The sequence below is a fragment of the Ctenopharyngodon idella genome, chromosome 3 (assembly GCF_019924925.1).
Source record: "Ctenopharyngodon idella isolate HZGC_01 chromosome 3, HZGC01, whole genome shotgun sequence".
NCBI lineage: Eukaryota > Metazoa > Chordata > Actinopteri > Cypriniformes > Xenocyprididae > Ctenopharyngodon > Ctenopharyngodon idella.
In genome coordinates, this window is record NC_067222.1 from 9,291,639 (window position 1) to 9,312,416 (window position 20,778).

General features: G+C 38.0%; 4 protein-coding genes across 14 annotated transcripts in view; 3 read left to right on the forward strand and 1 right to left on the reverse strand.

Annotated features, from left to right (window-relative positions):
- The window catches only part of LOC127509834 (interferon-induced very large GTPase 1-like), a 40,162-nt gene extending 19,747 nt beyond the window's left edge, over window positions 1-20,415 (forward strand). Inside the window, exons 7-9 of one of the 3 annotated variants that reach the window (XM_051888908.1) lie at window positions 11-604; window positions 5,539-5,597; window positions 11,919-20,415. In XM_051888908.1, the coding sequence (XP_051744868.1) occupies window positions 11-604; window positions 5,539-5,597; window positions 11,919-16,811 (5,546 nt within the window). In that variant the 3' untranslated portion in view covers window positions 16,812-20,415. Of the gene's footprint in view, window positions 1-10; window positions 2,663-5,538; window positions 5,598-11,918 lie in introns of those variants that run through there. The other 2 variants (XM_051888909.1, XM_051888910.1) reach the window with 2 other exon arrangements.
- The window catches only part of LOC127509865 (putative leucine-rich repeat-containing protein DDB_G0290503), a 427,110-nt gene that overhangs the window by 78,990 nt on the left and 327,342 nt on the right, over window positions 1-20,778 (reverse strand). The window lies entirely within an intron of this gene.
- The window catches only part of LOC127509969 (DLA class I histocompatibility antigen, A9/A9 alpha chain-like), a 421,940-nt gene that overhangs the window by 57,463 nt on the left and 343,699 nt on the right, over window positions 1-20,778 (forward strand). The window lies entirely within an intron of this gene.
- Window positions 1-20,778, forward strand: part of LOC127509921 (GTPase IMAP family member 8-like) — an 82,543-nt gene that overhangs the window by 43,340 nt on the left and 18,425 nt on the right. The gene's annotated exons all lie outside the window — the stretch shown is intronic.

Here is a 20,778-nt window from a genome sequence, read left to right on the forward strand (position 1 = left end):
TTTATTCTAGACAACATAACTCCCAGCATGACCATTGTGTTATTTGGAAACTCTTCATCAGTCCAGTTTGGATGTGAAAACATTCTACTAGGAGAAAAACAGACAAATATGGAAAAATCAGAAATATCCAGCATTATTCCTATACAGAGGAAGATATCAGAGCGTCACATTTCTGTGATTGATATGATTGACTTACATGAGACTGAATATGTGGATCATCTCATTCGTCAATTAATGAATGAAAATGAAATCCACGCCTTCATCTTTGTTGTGCGACTGGGCCAGTTAACAGATGCTGATAATACAAATCTTGATTGGCTTCAAAGAGTGTTTGGAGACAAAGTTCTTCAGTTTGTGATCATTCTCTTCACCTATGAGAGAGAAGAAGAGTATGACTCTATAATTGAGGATCTAAAGAAAAACCCTGTTCTGGAGCAGCTGCTGGGGAAATGTGGAGGAAGATATCACACCTGCAACATGATGATGAACAACCAATCAGAGATGAGAGAACTGATGAACAAGATTGAGCATCTGTTTAATGAGAATAAACAGCAGTGCTACACTGGAGAGAGAGACGAGACGCAAAAGAGTGAATGTAAAAGTGGTGAGAAAACAGATTCTTCATTGATATTTCCCATGTTCTGGTTGGCACTGATAGCCTCGAGGGCAGTGCACCGACATACAGTACCATTGCGCTCTGGGCCTCCCGGCTCATAGAACTTTCCTGGTTCCATCCCTGAAAACGCCCTGTATTAACAAAAGGCAGGACCAATGTGAAGTGTTGTAGTGATGATGCTGAAGCTGACATCATGCACCAAGTTTATTGGCATGGAGGGAGAGAAGGGCGAGCATTTTCAGTTCATGCCTATGGAAGTTGAGCCTCAGGGTCGCATATGAGCATGAAGCTCAAATTCCATAGGAATTAATTAAAAACGCTCCAGTCGCGTAGTGTATGGCCGATAAATTCATATACACCTGGTCAGACATCTGATTGCACACTGACCCGTCAAAAGCGTGCAATTCGACAGTTCGCATCATCGACGTGTGACTTGCTATAAAAAAACACGTTCTCGACATGCACTTTGGAGTCACTGAAAACGCACTTTTTTGACATGCGTTTATCATAACAAATATTGGCGTCGAATATGTGCATTTTGAGTCGGACAAAATGCTTGTTATGAACATGTAAACAGGTAAACCAAACAGGCAGTGCAAATGTGTGTTTGAAATGTCCAACAGGCGAAAAGAACATGCTCTTTCCTTAGTGTTCACAAAATTGCATGTCGAAAGCGTGTGCTCACTTATTAGGGCTTGAGTCTGTCATGTGTAATGAATTAGCTCAAATTATGGGTGAAATAAAAAAAAAAAAAAAAAAATATATATATATATATATATATATATATATATATATATATATATATATATATACATATATTTAAATCATAATGCATTATGATCAATTATAATATAAATCAACCAAAAAGGCAATTTAGAATTTTTTAGAATTATTTTAGAAAAACTGATCTATTTTCTTATCAACTTATCTTATCAAGTTTTCCTCTGGCCAAGAAGAATTCTCTGTTTTAAGTTCTCTGTTTTACTTACAAAAGCATATAACGAGCGAAATCAAATGTTGAAGTGACTTGGATTCATTAATGAGCATCAACAGAGACAATAAAGCACAACTATAATGGATTTAATATATGGAACTACGAATATATATACGGCTAAATATAACAAAGAACACACATATTCAGAAGCGAAAGTAAAGTCAGGAAAAACAGAGGTGATCAAAGAATGGCTCCTAGCCCACTCCAGCAGCCCACGAGCGCGCTCCAGCAGCCCACGAGCTCTCTCCAGCCTGAGGCCGCTCCAGCCCACGAGCCCGATCCATTCCACGAGCCCTTCCTGCTCCCCCTAAAACTCCTGAAAAATTTTTTTGCGGGGGGATATGTACCCATGGGTGGGATACATTTGGGTGGAACACAAGTGGGTGGGACACATGTGGGTGGGGCTCAGGTACCACCATGTCCGCCCGAGACTCCTGACCCCCCAATGGCTGCCCACGCCTCCAGACCCGCCATGGCTCCCCACGTCTCCTGACCCGCCATGGCCGCCCACGGCCTCTGACCCGCCATGGCCGCCCACGGCCTCTGACCCACCATGGCATCCCAAGGCTCCTGACCCGCCATGGCCGCCTGAGACTCCTGACCCGCCATGGCCGCCCACGGCCTCTGACCCGCAATGGCATCCCACGGCTCCTGACCCGTCATGGCATCCCAAGGCTCCTGACTCGCCTAACTGGCTGAGCTCCTAGACCCGCCCTGGAGACCTCCGTACCTGTCTGCACCTCCCCCCTCACCTGTGTGTAGGTCTCCAGGGTGCCCACCCCCCCCCCCCCCCCTCCCCCGTTGTTACATCTACGGGGAGGGGGAGGTAATGTTACAGTCACGCCTGTCCCGAACTCCGTTTCCCATGATCCTCCCTGTTCCACACCTGAACTCACTTCCACACCTCACCTCATCATCTTTCCCACTCTCCCTGGATTCCCTGCACCTGGTCTTTGTCGTTTGCACACCCTTTATATTGGACTCACTCCCTGCACTCCTTGTCCGTTCTTGATGTTGTTGTCTATAGTGTTTGCTGTTCTGATTTCCTTTGGTTAATAAAGATATCCCTTCATAGAAGTCTGATTCTCCTCATTCCTGCTGCAGCAACCACAGTTTTTAACAATAGATAACATAACAAATGTTTAAACAGAGAAATTTTACACTTGTATCCACTAAATGAGCTCATTTCAAATTTGATGCCTGCTACAGGTCTCAAAAAAGTTGGCATGGGGGCAACAAATGGCTGATAAAGCAAGAAATTTTGAAAATATTCAGCTGGGAGAACATCTAGCAACTAATTAAGTTAATTGATATCAGGTCTGTAACATGATTAGCTATAAAAGGGATGTCTTAGAGAGTCTCTCAGAAGTAAAGATGGGCAGAGCTGTGAAAGAGTACGTAAAAAGATTGTGGAATACTTTAAAAACAATGTTCCTCAACGTCAAATTGCAAAGGCTTTGCAAATCTCATCATCTACAGTGCATAGCATCATAAAAAATATTCAGAGAAACTGGAGAAATCTCTGTGCGTAAGGGACAAGGCTGAAGACCTTTATTGGAGTCCAATAAAGGTCTTTACTGCAGTCCAGATCTTTCACCTATAGAGAACATTTGGCGCATCATTAACTGAAAAATACGTCAAAGACGACCACAAACTTCAACAGCTGGAAACCTATATCAGGCAAGAATGGGACCAAATTTCAACACCAAAACTCCAGAAACTCATAACCTCGATGCCCAGACGTCTTCAAACTGTTTTGAAAGAAGAAGAGATGCTATACCATGCCCCCGTCCCAACTATTTTGAGACCTGTAGCAGGCATCAAATTTGAAATGAGCTCATTTTGTGCATAAAATTGTAAAATTTCTGTTTAAACATTTATGTTATCTATGTTCTATTAGTCTTTTAGTTTTCATTTTATTCAAATTAAAAAAATGTCCCAACATTTGTGGAATTCGGGTTGTATTTGTATATTCAAAAAATATTTAAAACAATATCATAACTATTTAAAGCAGTGGTAATTTTTTGCTGTGATTTCATTTGATTGGTTATAGTGCCATAGTGTCTTATTATTCTAATTAAATTTATTGATCAAATTTAAGAATTTGAAATAAAAGATGGAGCATATATTCAATTAATGATTAAAAAATGCCCTTTATAGATTCAAATCAAAGCTGATAGAGCACTGATAAGAATATTACTTCAGAATAAATTATATTTACACCACAAAAAAAAAAAAAAAAAAATCCAGATAAGCAACTTTTTTACTTTTTTTCACAAGTGAGTGACCGATTTACTTGTCTGAAGGACAAGCACGTGACAAAGCTTAATGTCGAACCCTGGCCTAGGCTATATCTGTAATCTGTAGCTACATAGCCAAGCTTATCATAAATGTGGTTCAGTATTTTATTGGCTCCAACTGGGGAGTTTACAAATCTAACAACTACCTTACAAGTTTTGCCCTTGATTGAAGGTATATTTATCCACTGTCATCCCCCATGGCAATTTTAAAGAAAAGCTTTGTTTTCATATGCAAGGCTCTGTTTTTTTTTTTTTTTTTACTTAATTATACTGGATTATAATCTCAATCATTATAATCCTCTGCCAAATGTATCCTTGATAATGCCATGTTGTTTTGGTTTAATGATAATACAGGAGTCCTAAACCTTTAGCAGACAAAAGCATAGACAGACTCAAGCCCTAAAAAGTGAGCACACACTTTCGACATGCAATTTTGAGAACACTAAGGAAAGAGCACATTCTTTTCGCCTGTTTACACGTTCATAACGAGCGTTTTGTCCCACTCAAAATGCACATATTCGATGCCCATTTTTGTTATATTTTGTTTCCAAGATCCCATAGCACGCATTAAGAACGTCGGGGACGCGTGTTTTGCCATCAAATCGCATGCTTTTGACAGCTCAGTGTGCAATCAGATGTCCGATTAGGCGTATATGAATACTTTGGCTTTATATATCAGTGGACAGGCACCATAACCTTTGTTCAAGTTCAAGATATTTATTGTCATATGTACCAGGTACAATGAAATTCTTTTTGTTCCTCCTCACAAGAAGACAGGGTAAAAGGGGAACAAACAATAAAACTACAAAACATTTAAATAAAAGAAAATGCAAGAATATAAAGACAAGGCAATGCAATGTATAAGAATATATCATAAGAATAAGAATAAAAATAAATAAATAAACAATGGCAAGTATTTATATAAAAAGTATAAGAAGTTCTTCACAAAGATGCAGCATGTCAACAATACAGTTGCAGCAATATTAAAGTACCAAAAGTCTATGTAAAGTGCAGTGCTAAAAAAAAATGCAAAGTGCATTTAAGCAGGAGCTAGTCTATGCTGAAGATCCAGGAGGGAGCAACAGTGGGTGACTACTATTTATTAGTCTGATAGCCTGAGGATATAGGCTGTTCCGTAGCCTGGATGTTCTGGCCGCAATGCTCCGGTACCTCTTGCCGGACTTCATGAGGGTAAAGAAATTATGGGTGGGATGAGTGGGGTTGTTAAAAATATTGCTTGCCCATTTGTAAATCCTTTTATCATAAATATCCTGCAGAGAGGGGAGTTCTGTCCCTGTGATTTTCTGTGCCATCTTTATCACCCTTTGTAGAGCCCTTCTGTCATGTGCTGTGATGTTGCCAAACCATATAACCTTGGCTCTGCAATGTGAGCCTTCACTGACTGCGTACGCACCTCCCCAAACAGATGAGGAATGTTACGCGATCAGAAAAAAAAACTGAGAAAAAAAAAAGCACGAGCCTGCTTTCTCAAGAAAGCAAGTGGAATTAGCTGCTCTACATGAAATTATTGAGTGTTTGACAGAAGAAGAAAAAAACTGCTATCATATAGAGTAAAATTCTATATGGCTTGAGAAATTACTTCAATTTAATTGTTTCTTTTGTTTTAGAAGATGGACCTACAAAAAATAAAGAAACAAGAGAGACCACCACAAGTGAAACACACAGGGTAAGATCTGAGTTATGTGCATGTTTGTTAGCCGACTGTTTTTTTTTTTTTTTACATTTATGGCATTTACCAAGTGTTCTTTTTCTGAACAACATGTATAAATGGTTTGTGTTTTTGGATGAGACTGCCATGGTCATCAGATGCAAAGGGTTCAACTAGCAAAGGGGGCAGTCTTGCAGGTATCGGTCTTAACTCTCTGCCATTTACTCAACTGGATTTTCACAGTACTAAGACATTTGAGTACATGGATCTGAAGGTTAGCTCAAACTGTCCCCTCATAATTAAGTTCATTTATAGGCCACCCAAGAAGAAAAAAGAGTTTTTTCTCAGAACTCAGTGAACTACTAACACTGACTGATGTCCCAGGTCATTTTGCTTGGTGACTTTAACATCCATGTTGACACTGTTTGCTCTAACAGCACTCACTAAAAAAACTGTCCTGGACTGCGTTGATCTTTTCAGAATATCTATTTCCCAACTCTTACTCATGGTAATACGCTTGATTTAGTTTGCATGCCTGGTTTAATTTGAACTGCAGCAATGATACTCTGAACCTTGCTGATGTAAGAGTTGTATGTGAATCACATGACATACAAAGTTTACTGAAGAAAACATCAGTCAAATATTCTAAGGACATTTAGTTCAGTGAAAACTGTACCATCCGAAGTTTATATAGTTTGCCTAAATAACTTTTCCCCAAAACTCCATGTGGCAAATATAACAAATATAACAAACAAAACGATGATGTGTTTTCACATTTTTGTGACAGGTGCTGTTACACATACAGGCTAGCAGGCTTATTTATGTTTTACACTATCTAGTTTAAATGCATAAATAAAGAATAAAACAAATTATTTCCATTGTCATAAAGATGCAAATAGAACTTCATGGCTGGTAAGAAATATTAATGTATGATAAATACCCTCATTAGGTGTATGATGCATTGCTGACTGAGTCTATTAGAGTGGATTTAAGGCTATACCCTAGTGAAAAAACAGTATACTTAAGCACAATTTACTTGTATGCACTTTAGTATAACTAAATGTATTTGTGGCACGCTGGTATACTTAAAGTCTGCTAAATTGGAACAACTAATTTTGTACTAAATGCATTTTTGTTGTCCAAAAGCAATGCTGAAGTTCAACTAAAGTTGTATTAAATATACTTGTTTGTGCTAAAGTGGAACTATTCCAAGTATACTTAAGTACACTTTAAATATACTCTTGTATTTAAGTTTTGAAATGCAGAATTCACTCATCATAATCTTCAGATGTATTTTGGTGACATTAGAATTGCAATTCAATTACATTGTAAGAGTGTTGAACATACATTAATATTATACTGATAACAGACTTTTAGTGATTTTAAAACACATTGCAATAGCATTCCAAGTTAACTTGTAGTGTGTTAATGGCACCATTATAGTGCATTTCAAATAGGCTACAATAAAGTAATCTTTATAAATAAAGTCACAGCTTTAGAATATGCCTTTTACAGACAGCCCCAGTACACCAGTAACTTACTTATCCAGTGAACATCAGTGAGACAATGGGAACAGATTTATATGTATATTGAATGCAGGAACCAGTACGGGCTGGAATCGAACCCGGGTCACACGGGCCGCTGTCGTACAAGAACACTCGGCTTACCTGTTGCGTGTTCTCTCTATACTGTTACAAGTAAGCGCGCAGACATTATTAATGACAACTATTAATGACAGCACAAATTATATGGATTAAAAGACTGTGAATCTCCGACAAAATTATTAATATAGACACAGTAAGTGGTGCGTGAAAATAAACGTGAAACGGCCTGTAGCTCTACAACACGAACATGCATTAAACTTTAAGTTGTTGAAGAAATAAAACCAGCAGACGCAACATTAAATATCAAGAATGTTTTGCATCCCTTTTACCTGACATTATATGTCATTAACAACATGAAACAACTGCATAAACCGGCACATTAGTTAATTCTTGTGCACGCACTAAAACACAGACAGTTCCGTTCATTGGTGGAAAAATATGAACGTGCAGAACTGCTTGTGTTTCCATGTGTGCGGATGAAATATAATCCGTAACATTCCTCTGCCGATTGTCTCTGCGCGCTTCAACTCTCAATGCACCACAACTGCTTCTCACAAAAACACAATTAAATGATTTGGCGGTATTGCATTAATCTGCGGATTTATATGTGACGCATAAATTAAAATGATTTACTTTTCATGCAGGAAATGCTTCTGGAATTTTTTGACATTTTAACTTTCTGCGTTTTTTTTTTTTTTTTTTTGCTCAGGATCAGTTTAATAATTAATTTAATAATTCATAATATTTTGATATGGCTGCAGTCCATATTTCGAAGTGCAAATAAGGGCCATTAAATTAGCATTAATGTGAAAAGTGTATTACAGTAGGTGCGTTGAAGTGCATTAGGAATACACAAATGTAATAAAACTTCTGATCAGATACGTGAATTTCTTTCACCATTTCAAACTGACTATATGTTGTTTTCTTTATTTGTCATAATTACAACTATTTACTTATGTAACTTCTTTATGTATGTATATCTGTTTGCAACCATGCAGAATTGTGAAAAGTGCTACTGAATTAAATTAAACAATAGCCTACCTGATATTCAAACCGTGAGCAAATTATTAAAAAAGGTAAAGGTCATAATTATAAAACTTACTTAATATTTTTTGCAAAACACATTTCTTGTGAACTTTTATCTAGGCCAATACTATTTTTTTTTTTTTTTTATCTTAAACAAGTAGAACTCAAATACTGTTCACTGAATTGTACATTTCATCATAACAGGTCAACATAGTATTCAACAAAAATAAATTACTGAAGTAAAAATGTAACAAATGAAATAAGTTTATTTGCAAATTTCTCATGGTAACGTCTGAGCTGTAGGCAAAAGTTGGGTTTGAAAATTCTGCCCTTACAGCCAATTAGCAGAAACAAACTAGATGTTTCAGTTCATACCTCATGTTTTCTGTGGTTTGCACAAAAAGAAAGTCTCATCTAAAAAATTACATAGCATCATCTAAAAATAATTTGATCATTCTCGGATTTGAAATACACGGTGAGACTTGTGTCTTTAGCTACAATTACTTTCTAGACTCTAAAGTTTCCTTCTGACAAATCTGCCAAAATCTGCAACACAGATTCCCAATAGTGTGCACTCCAGCGAGTTCGGTTGTTTAGCAAAAGTACAGCAAAACCGATTGTTGGTGAGTGTGATGGAATTGGCTTTATGGCATGTTCAAAACATATCAATTGTAGCAAATTAACTCAAAGGGGAAATATTAATAATTATTTATAACTCATTATGATTATTAATTATGATTAATTATGAATATGTAAATCAGTTAATCAGATTAACTGGATGTAGTTACATTAAGATTAATATTACAATCAATTAACCTGTTCATCCAGTGGACACTCAGTGTTGATTGTTTATTAATTCTAAGAAATGTTCATTTCCAGGTTTTGGAAAAACAACATTCTCATTGTACAATACTACTCAGAGCATGTAGTCAGGATCTAAATCACTTAAGAGGCAATTTATTAGCAGACAGAGTCAGAACCAAACATGTGTTGTGCACAATCTTTATTAACTAACTCACAAACACATAACTAAACTAACAAACACATAACATACACGCAGGTCACACGCATACGTAGGTAAGAATGAGCAATGATAGAGTTGAACCGGAAGGGGAACTGTTAATGGAGCTATAGGAAAAAGTCAAAAACAATCTGGAAAAGAATCATCAGTTTCCTCAGTAATAAAACACCTTTGCTGACAAAGGTAAGTTTTACAAATCAATACTAAATCGCTGTTTAGTGTTCAAATGTACGATACTTGCAAGATGCCTTTAGGCTGAGGAGCATCGGATCTGCAGGCTGGGTTGTAATCTTGATGGTTCGGTCCGAAGTTGTTGCCAGTATCTTCTGCGTTTGATGAAGTACTATGAAACAACTTATAGATGAGCACATGGCTGGGTTGTAGGCCGAGGCCTGCAGGCCTAGGCCTACAGGCCTGCAGCAAGAAAGGGGTCTCTTCAGTCATCCAAGAAGCAAGGAAAGAGAGGGAGTGGCATTGTTCACTGGCTTTTAACCTCTGGTCAAAGTCACACCTCTTAGTTGTTGACCGGACCAATGAAGATGTTGTATTTCCAGGCGATAACACGCCTCCTGTCAGGGCTTTTACGACAGAGCAAGATTAACTGGCTGAGTTTTGAAGAAGAACTATTAAAGATTCTTGTAATACTGATGTGTTGCACAGGTATGGACATACCGCATACACAAGCATTTAAATCTTCTCGATACAAACCCATAGACACTAAACATGGCATAATTGAAGTTACCTTAAATGTATCATAAAACATGTGAATACAATGAGTGCAATACAACAACAGTAATAATGGATACCATTTCCTGGGGATGTGCATGTTCATTTATAGAACGGTCTGTCTATAAATGAATGCAGGAAAGTCTGTGTTCTGTGGGGAAAATGCAGGAAAGATGCACGTTTCTGTGTCTCTTCTCTGCTCTCAATGTGGCAACCACATTCTTTAGCGCAATAAAACTTGTAACTAAGAACTTCTTGGGGATTGGGGACAGGCCCCAGAGTGCTTTAAACAATTATTGGTTACCTATAACAAATAATTGTGTCTGATTTGTCTCAGTCGTTACACAATCATTGTCGTTCAACCAATAGTAGGACGTTGGGGCAGGCCAATGGGGGTCAAGGTTTAGCTTCAGCAGTTATAGTGTTTTCAAATCATGTCAGAAAGAATGTATTTAAAATGCACATGAACATCAGCACAACTCATAATTACGAGTTTAGGTAACTCTGGATTTCCTTAAGTTTTTCCGAGTTAAGTACGTGACGGTGTGAAAACATGTCAGAGGCAATAGATGCAGAGTCTGCTAGTGAAAAAAACCCTACCAAAATGTATTTAAAATAGGCCTACATTCATTTCACACTAACTAAAAACCCATTAATATACAGTAGTCAACATTTGAAGTGGATCAAAAAAGTTAATCAAAGTTGTCCTTGGAAGAAGGTTTTAGGACAACTTTGATGAAAGGTTTTGATCCGCTTCAAATGTTGACTACTATATTTACTGAAATAAATATTTTAATTAAACTTTATTTGCAGTTCTTCTTTATTGCACAATGCATATTTCTAAATATTAAGCCTAAAATGTGTTTAATATCACTATTAGTAAGGATAGTATGAACACTGTATAATTTGAATGCAAGATATATATACTTGTACTAAAGTATACTTGCAATAGTTCCACTTTAGCATAATCAAATATACTTAAGTCTTTAGTTGGACCTCAACACAAAAATACTTGTTTCAGTTTAGCAGACTTTAAGTACACCAATTTAGTATAATAAAAGTACAATTGCAGGGTATTTACATTAAGTACATGCAAATGTAAATGCAATTGTAGTATACTTAGCATAAAATAAATGTATTTTTAAATAGATTTTAGTATATTTATTTTTCACTAGGGTAGTTCATCAATGGTAAATCTTTTCTCAGGTTTTGTCAAAGGGAAAGCCCTCTCTATATAACCTCTAATACTAAAATATAATACTAAAATGTGTAAGGAAGCTGTAGCCAACCCTCCTAGGAGAGCTACCTTTCTGCAAAACCTGTAATTTTCAAGTAATTCTGAAGACCCTGATTAACCAAGTCAGTTTTGTTGGATTAGGATTGTTGCCAATCTGCACCCTAATAAAATAAAACTGATCTGGCTGATCAAGTTTAATCAGGATAACTTGAAGTTTACAGGCAGTTTTTGCAGAAAGGTAGCTCTCCTAGGAGCAGGGCTACACATGTCGTAAGGAATAATTGCAGATGAGATACTGAATTATTGAAACAAGTCATTTAATTATTGAATTAAGCCTGGAGTCAGTTGTTCGGCTTACACAATCTAACAATATAAATTTTTGGATGTACTATCCATTTTGTTGTATCACAACCTCTAGAGACTTTAGAAAAGAAATGTCCCAAAACATCTACACATAAATTTAATGATATAGATACAGTACATTTTACAGACAGTGGAAAAAAAATGTCAAATTCTGTTATGAAGCAGCCATTCATCCCATACAACCTATCAGTCTTAAAATTACACAAAATGCAATTAGCCACAAATCCTTCATGCATGAAAAGTTTGGTAAGTGTTCACCATAGCGACAAAAAGTTACAGCTGTTTAAACTGAGGAACAAAAATAATGAGTCAGAGCTTGCGCATAAAGTCACATAATTTTTTTTTTTTTTTTTTTTCCACAGGGAACTAAAGAAGAGATTAGAACCGACAGAGAGAAACCAGATCAACATAAAGAAAAAGAAATGCTTACGGGTTCAAATTCACTCTTTGACAGACTTCATCTTGAAGGCAGTCATGATCATAATCTGAGAGCAGCATATTTTCTTCAGATAACCAAATATTCATTACAGTCCCATGAGTCTTGTGCTGAAGAAGAGCTGATTCAGACTTTCATACAAATACTACTGATGATGAACTACAGAGCAAGATACATTAAAACTAATCAGACTAATGAACAGGATGACACACAAGAAAAAGACAAAGACTCATCTCAAGATGAGTTTGATATTTTTGATGAAATGTCTGTGTCTAATAAAAGAAAAACAAACCAATCTGAGCGAATCCACCCGATGGATGTTCAGATGGCCGTGTTTCATTGTGCCGATGGTTTCCTGAAGCAGCTGATGGTGACTAAACTGTCCCAGTGTCAGTACGCTCTGCCTCTGCTTGTTCCTGATCCATTCACACAACAGATTGAGTTTCCTCTCTGGACATTCAGACAAATCAACAAAAGCTGGAAGAAGAGAAACACCAACAATGAAATCATCAGTCAAACCCAACCGATCTACAAGGCAGAAACTCCAATGGTGTTTTTCTTCAGGTTTGGCTCTGTGTCTTCATCCAAGTCTCAGCTGATGAACAGTCTGATCAATGAGAAACACAACACGTTCTTCCACAGGAACTGCCCAGGCAGCAGCAGAACCAGAGTCCTGATGGATGGAGTGGTGGAGATCACCTGGTTCTGCCCCTCTGGGAAAGACACGGATAAATTCACTAACTGTGTTGCGTTCTGTAATCTACACGGTGATGCAGGAGACCATGAGAATCAGCTGCAGATCCTCACTGAAATGAGCTCAATCAATGTTGTTCTGCTACCACAACTGGACAGGAATGACAAACATGCTGCAAATATACAAAACTTGTCCAAAATCAGAAAGCCACTTATCTTTATTTTTACTGAGGATGAATCTACTCTAATTAAGACACGTAAAGGGAAATTCAAAATTGGTTTGAAAGACAGAAATAAGTCAGATGTATCTGAAGAACTCAGAAGAGCTATAAATGATTGTCTCTCAGAATCATCTTCCACTTTCAGACTTGAAGATGTGTCCAAACACTCTGACATCAGAGTAGATGAGGAAGATGACGATGACTGCAGGAGAGGAAGAGAAGCAGCACAGCAGATGATGAGTTTACTGGAGAAGAAAGATCTGACAGAAATCAAAGAATCAGTTCTGCCTCATCAGGGGAAACTGTGGCATCAATGGAGTCGGAAGAACAAGAAACTACATCGACCTCGAGCATATGAGACAGAAAAGGAAATAAGTAGGAAACAAACAGAGCTGAAGAAAATCCGTGAACAGCAGCATGAATCTGACATCAGTGAGTTTATGAAGCTGTTTATTAAACAAATAAACTCACATGCTACAAACCGGATGTTTTTCCTCAAATGGCTCAGAATCCTCCTGGATGAATATACATCAGCTGATCTTGATGCTGTACATCACAAATATGATGAAAAGTGGTCAACAGTCTTAAATCTGAAAGAGAATCATGATGAATCTGAACAACTCAAAGCTGAAGAAACTGAACTTGAGAGAATATCTGAGGAACTTCAAGCTGCAGCCTTTGGTTTGGAGCACATCATGAGGGAGATCGGTCAGATCTATGAATCATGTAAATCTGTGCAGAAGAACAAGAAAGACCTGCAGTTTGACTTCTCGTCTCTCCCGAGTCTTGCAGCAGAGATGATGATCTCTGGATTTCCACTGGAGCTGATGGATGGAGATGCTGCTCATGTTCCTGTGGTCTGGATCTCTGCTGTTCTGGATGAACTCATCCAGAAACTGGGAGACCAGAGAGTCTTTGTGCTGTCAGTTTTAGGGCTTCAGAGCTCTGGGAAATCCACCATGCTGAATGCCATGTTTGGACTCCAGTTTGCCGTCAGTGCTGGCAGGTGCACCAGAGGAGCTTTCATGCAGCTGGTCAGAGTGTCAGATGAGATGAAAACACAGATGAACTTTGACTATATTCTGGTTGTTGATACTGAGGGTCTTCGTGCTCTAGAACTGGCTGGAAGATCAACAAGAAATCATGACAATGAATTGGCCACATTTGTTGTTGGTCTTGGAAATCTGACCTTGATCAACATCTTTGGAGAAAACCTTGCTGAGATGCAGGACATTCTTCAGATTGTTGTTCAGGCCTTCCTGAGGATGAAGAAGGTCAGACTGACTCCCACATGTGTGTTTGTGCATCAGAATGTTTCAGACATCACAGCTGGAGAGAAAAACATGGAGGGAAGGAGACGACTGCAGGAGAAACTGGATGAGATGACGGAACTCGCTGCTAAAGACGAAGACTGTATTGCAGAACGTTTCAGTGATGTCATTAAATTTGATGTACGGGATGATGTGAAGTATTTCGCTCAGCTCTGGGAGGGCAGCCCACCAATGGCACCACCAAACCCAAACTACTGTGAGAATATTCAAGAACTGAAAAACACTGTTCTCTCAAAAGCCTCTAAGTCCAGATGTGTTACAATGTCACAATTTAAAGGACGTATTAAAGATCTGTGGAATGCACTGCTGAATGAAAACTTTGTGTTCAGCTTCAGAAACATTTATGAGATTGCAGTTTACAGAGGACTGGAAACCGAATACAATGACTGGACATGGAGACTCAGAAGTGCTATGTTGAAAATAGAAGAGAAATTTCATAACAGAATTGCCAATGGAAAAGATGAGGTGGAACAAAAAGACCTGTTGGCTGACATGAAAGAGACAAAACAAACGGTACAAAAATCATTTGTGTCATATTTTGAGGAGAACAGAGACAGAGAAATTATGAGTCAGTGGAGAGGAAGATTTGAGACCAAAATTACAGAACTGCATGACGATCTCATAAAGAGAGCAAAGAGAACACTGGATGAAGTGATTCTACAGAAGAAAGCCAGAGAAAAGCTGGATAGTAAAAGGACAGAGTATGAAAATAAGCTTTTCAGTCTGAGCAAGGAACTTGCTTTGAAATTTAAAAATACAGAAACAGATGATCATGTTCTGAAGAAACAGTTTGACTCAGTTTGGAGCACATGGATCACTGAACTGATCAAAGACACTCCACCAGTGGAAGACATCAACTTTTGGAAGGATGTCACACAAATTCTGTCAGAAAACTATGAATTGACTCTTTTGCAAGACAGGCAACGTGAGACATACTATAAACAGATAGACTACCTGGCTGATTATTCAGATTATATTATACTGAAAAAGAAAGTAGAGCTTTCTGATCAGGATCCTAAATGGGCAGATGCAAGCTCTGAGACACAGGAAGAAACTTCCGTCAAACAAAAATCTCAAACATCAAATTTTTTTTCATTTATCAAGTCATTAAACCCTTTTGGAAATAGAAATGTAAAGGAAAATCAGCATAAGAAAAGTGAGGATCATAACTCAGTAAGGGCTCTGATAAGAAATATAACTGAGCAGACCAGCAAAATACTTGAACAGGCACAAACAGCACAAAATGGCTATCATGATAGCTATATTCAAGAAATGACAGCATGTGTTCAAAGCCACATCAATATATACCAAAAAGAGAACAAGAAATTTAAATTAAAGAAAGAGTTCAATGTGGATCTTTGTCTGCATGTATTTGAACTTGCACATGACAAATTTACTGTACTTCACAACAAATTCAAGAATGCAAATGATCCAAGAATTTATCTTGAGAAGCAGAAGCCTCAGTATTACAACGTCTTCAAGAACTACTGCAGAGGAGCAACAACAACAGCCATATTTGGTGAATTCATTTGCAGCAAACTTGAATCTTCCATCTTGCAAGCAGTTTACAACAAAACTGCTATTGACTTGGCAGACCTGATGAAGTCTGATGTACCAGCATTAAATGGAAACAGATCAAAATTGGAAAAACACATCCTGAAATCCCTTGCAGAAGAGGAGAATTTTGAAGAGTACATGAAATATATTCATAACCCTAGAAAACACTTCAAATGTTTTATTACGTATGAAGTCAGTGAATTCATCAATCAGCACCAACAAAAGGTCCTTGCTACATTCAGAAACAATGTCACACTCAAAGAACAGTCTGTGTGTACAGCAGTGCAAGAGTCAATAGAAGAGGTCAAGAGAAGCAACGGAGATGCCATCATGTGGCAGGAAATATTCATTAAATCCCTGTCAGATGAGCTGAAATTAACAGGAAATGCATGCGCTGACCTCAGTACAGTCACAGATTTTGATTTTCTTGAGAAGGTTTTAAGTGAAAATCTAAAAGAAAGAATGTCAAAGCTACAGAATGGTTTTAAGAGCATTAATGACATAAAAATGGAAAAGTGCAGAAAGAGACCTGATGAGATTCTGATTGATCACTTCTGTCAGTGCTGCTGGGTTCAGTGTCCGTTCTGTTATGCCATCTGCACTGGTACCATGGAAAACCATCCTGGAGATCACAGTGTTCCTTTCCATCGTGTCACTGGTTTAACCGGGATGAAGTTCAGAGATACAACATACTTGACTGTAGACATTTGCACGTCAGCAGTGGCAAGTGGTGGATCTTTTTATCCAGATTCCTCAGATAACACAGTCCATTTTAGAGAATACAGAAAAGGAGGTGAAAGATTTGCAGACTGGAGCATCACTCCTGACGTCTCTGAGCTGCCCTACTGGAAGTGGTTTGTGTGCAGATTCCAGAAGGATCTAGAGGACTACTACAAAAACACATTTGAAGAGTGTGGTGAGATTCCGAGTAAATGGAGAGAGCACTCAAAAGATGAAGCAACACAGAGCTTAGATGATTATATTGAAACAACAAAAGCAAGCCTTCTTTCAGATTAAATAAACTGATACAAATTAGAAATAAAATGCTTTTATAAATAGTAAAATGTAGAAACAAACAGATTTAGGATTATTGGATATGCCAGGGGTTTTCAAACCTGTCAAGGACCCCCAGCAATGCACATTTTGGATGACTCCCTCATTTAACACATCTGATTCAACTCATCAGCTCATTAATAGAGACTGCAAGACCTGAATTGTGTGTATGAGAGCAAGACATTGAAAAAAAAGTGCAGTGCTGGGGGTTCCAGGACGTTTTTAAAAAATCCTAGTATATACCTTCAGCGTGACTGCTTCTGAGGCATGTGTGCAGCTAGTCTTATACTGATTGGTGCTGCGTCACCTTATGACGTGACGGTGTAACGTGGAAGATATAAATGTAAGCCAGTGATAGGATGAAGCAAGCCTAGTGAGTACGGCAAAGGGACGCAGCGTCTCATTCCTTTCTCAGGGAACAAGGGTTACAGTCGTAACCTGAGCTGTTCCCTTTCAAGAGAACTAGTGCTACATCATATGACAACATTTTTATGAAATACCCACTTCGCCATACTGATAAATGCCTGTCCTGATGTGAAACTGTTCAGACAGCTCAAGATGAGAGCACTTGCACTTGCATGCTGTACTCCCAGCTTTGATTCTTCTTCTTCTTTTTTTTTTAATTCATCAAGATTAAATGCAGCCATGATAACCAGAAAAGTAAAGCATGATCTGAATGATATGCTGGCTATACTGTATCAATTTTTATTTATTTATATGGATTCGTAATCTAGACGATGACTCGGCAAATGCAGATTTGAGCTATTCAAAAAAGCAAAGAAAGAAATCTGTTAACCTGATTAGTTTGTTTAATTATTATTTCTATTTTTTTGTAACTTTTTTCTATTAAATATAGAAATTAGGGTTTTAAATTGTCTGTAGACATTTGTACACTATTTGTGGAAAGTGTAGAAATGTAGCAAGCTGACATATTGTTTCATGAAGCAGCAAAACCATTGCCCACATTTATTACTCTACTCTTCTTGTTCTTATACCCTAGCGACACCTAGTGTCAACCTAAATGTGTTTTTAAAAATTGTCTCTTTATTGTATTGTATCTTCTTTTGATTGTTTTTGCCTGTTGGTTCATGGATTCTGTTATGCCTATCTTCTGTGTCTCTGTCATGTTCATGTTTGAGTTCCCCTAGTCTGTTAATTACCTCATTTCTCTCCTGGTTTGTTTCTATGGTTACAGATCGAGTTAGTTATGTTCAGTGGTCTAATCTTGAACTTCTACCCAGGTAAGTTCAAGATTAGTTTGAGCAAACTCTGGTTTTTCGGGCTCATGAAGGTGAATTGGTTTTTAGTGGGTTTCATTGCTATGGTAACTTACGCTACACGGCTAACCTGCTCCAGGGCAGGTTTTAGACTGGGTTTCTGGGTTAGAGATCGCAAACCGACTGTCAGGTTGGATGGTAAACGTTGGTGGACAGCCATTTTTAGGTCTCTCCAGAGATGCTCAATTGGGTTTAAGTCAGGGCTTTGGCTGGGCCATTCAAGAACAGTCACGGAGTTGTTGTGAAGCCACTCCTTCGTTATTTTAGCTGTGTGCTTAGGGTCATTGTCTTGTTGGAAGGTAAACCTTCGGCCCAGTCTGAGGTCCTGAGCACTCTGGAGAAGGTTTTCGTCCAGGATATCCCTGTACTTGGCCGCATTCATCTTTCCCTCGATTGCAACCAGTCGTCCTGTCCCTGCAGCTGAAAAACACCCCCACAGCATGATGCTGCCACCACCATGCTTCACTGTTGGGACTGTATTGGACAGGTGATGAGCAGTGCCTGGTTTTCTCCACACATACCGCTTAGAATTAAGGCCAAAAAGTTATATCTTGGTCTCATCAGACCAGAGAATCTTATTTCTCACCATCTTGGAGTCCTTCCATGCAGGCTTTCATGTGTCTTGCACTGAGGAGAGGCTTCCGTCGGGCCACTCTGCCATAAAGCCCCAACTGGTGGAGGGCTGCAGTGATGGTTGACTTTCTACAACTTTCTCCCATCTCCCGACTGCATCTCTGGAGCTCAGCCACAGTGATCTTTGGGTTCTTCTTTACCTCTCTCACCAAGGCTCTTCTCCCCCGATAGCTCAGTTTGGCCGGACGGCCAGCTCTAGGAAGGGTTCTGGTCATCCCAAACGTCTTCCATTTAAGGATTATGGAGGCCACTGTGCTCTTAGGAACCTTAAGTGCAGCCGAATTTTTTTTGTAACCTTGGCCAGATCTGTGCCTTGCTACAATTCTGTCTCTGAGCTCTTCAGGCAGTTCCTTTGACCTCATGATTCTCATTTGCTCTGACATGCACTGTGAGCTGTAAGGTCTTATATAGACAGGTGTGTGGCTTTCCTAATCAAGTCCAATCAGTATAATCAAACACAGCTGGACTCAAATGAAGGTGTAGAACCATCTCAAGGATGATCAGAAGAAATGGACAGCACCTGAGTTAAATATATGAGTGTCACAGCAAAGGGTCTGAATACTTAGGACCATGTGATATTTCAGTTTTTCTTTTTTAATAAATCTGCAAAAATGTCAACAATTCTGTGTTTTTCTGTCAATATGGGGTGCTGTGTGTACATTAATGAGGAAAAAAATGAACTTAAATGATTTTAGCAAATGGCTGCAATATAACAAAGAGTGAAAAATTTAAGGGGGTCTGAATACTTTCCGTATCCACTGTATCTGATGCAATAAAGCCACTCCCCCTGTATCTCTCACTTCAAATTAAATCAGTTTATAGTGAAAACATTTTAGAGACAAACTTGCTCATCTTTTGCTGTTAATTATTCATTATATTTATATTAAATAAAATTATGAATAATTCATATGACATATTCATATAATTAGGCCTATTATATTAATTGGCAATATTAAACTTTGCTTTTAAATTAAAATAAATATAATACATGCATAATATATAAAGCTTTTAAACAGGTTAAGCTTACATGTATTCTTTGAGCTCTTTGTAAAACTAATTATTTGGCCTATTTGTTTGATTCACATGCATTGATATAGTCAGATATTTTCTTTCAGCTGCCTTCTCAAACTTTCACTGCATCAGTGTTTATTCCTGCTTTGTAAATGCGTTTAATTTCATATTTTTCATAACGATCTTTTAATCTTCGGAAGAGACATGAATTGCGCGGCTCTCTTGCGAGAAGTGAATCAAACTGACGTTCTCCTTGTTCCGTGCAATTGGCTGTTTGCCGCACGTGTCAGACTTTCAGGTGCACACGCTTTGCAAACTCTGGAATACACCAGAGTTGATAGAGAAAGTTTATACCGGGCGTTGTGCAACAGCTGATCCTGATCTAAACCAGGTTGGATTTATCTGGATTTGTCAACTCCAAACCTACTCTGAAACTCGGAGTTTGTTCAACTAGCTTCATGCAACAGGCCACAGGTGTGTCTTGTCAATTATCTAGTTAGTTCCTCAGTTAACTGTGTATTTAAGCCCTGTGTTTTGTTCAGTTCATTGTCTGTTATTGTCATGTATACGTCATTGTTTTTGTTTTGTTCCTGCCTGTTCCTTGAGTCTGTTTTGGAGTTTATTGAATAAATGTACTACTGCACTTAGATCCTGCTTCTTCCCTGCTGCAACCTTGTGTGACAATTATACTTAAAGAATTTTTTATAATAATAAAGTTATAATAGACCTACTATCTTTAAAATTAGTTCTACATTAAAAAATATAATTAATATGTAATATGGTGCATATATTTAGCTAAATGCTCCTCTCTAGAGTTAGTTTTTCTAGATGACTAACAAGTTTAATGTCACTGAATATGTTTGTTCTGATGTAAATGTGACCTTACATTTGTTTGTTTACAAGCTTTTTTTATTAACATCTTTCCATGGTTGAAACACTGATTAAGCTATTACTGATTAAGCTAAGACACAATACGGATTTCAGTAAGTTGTACTGTATCTTTTAACATA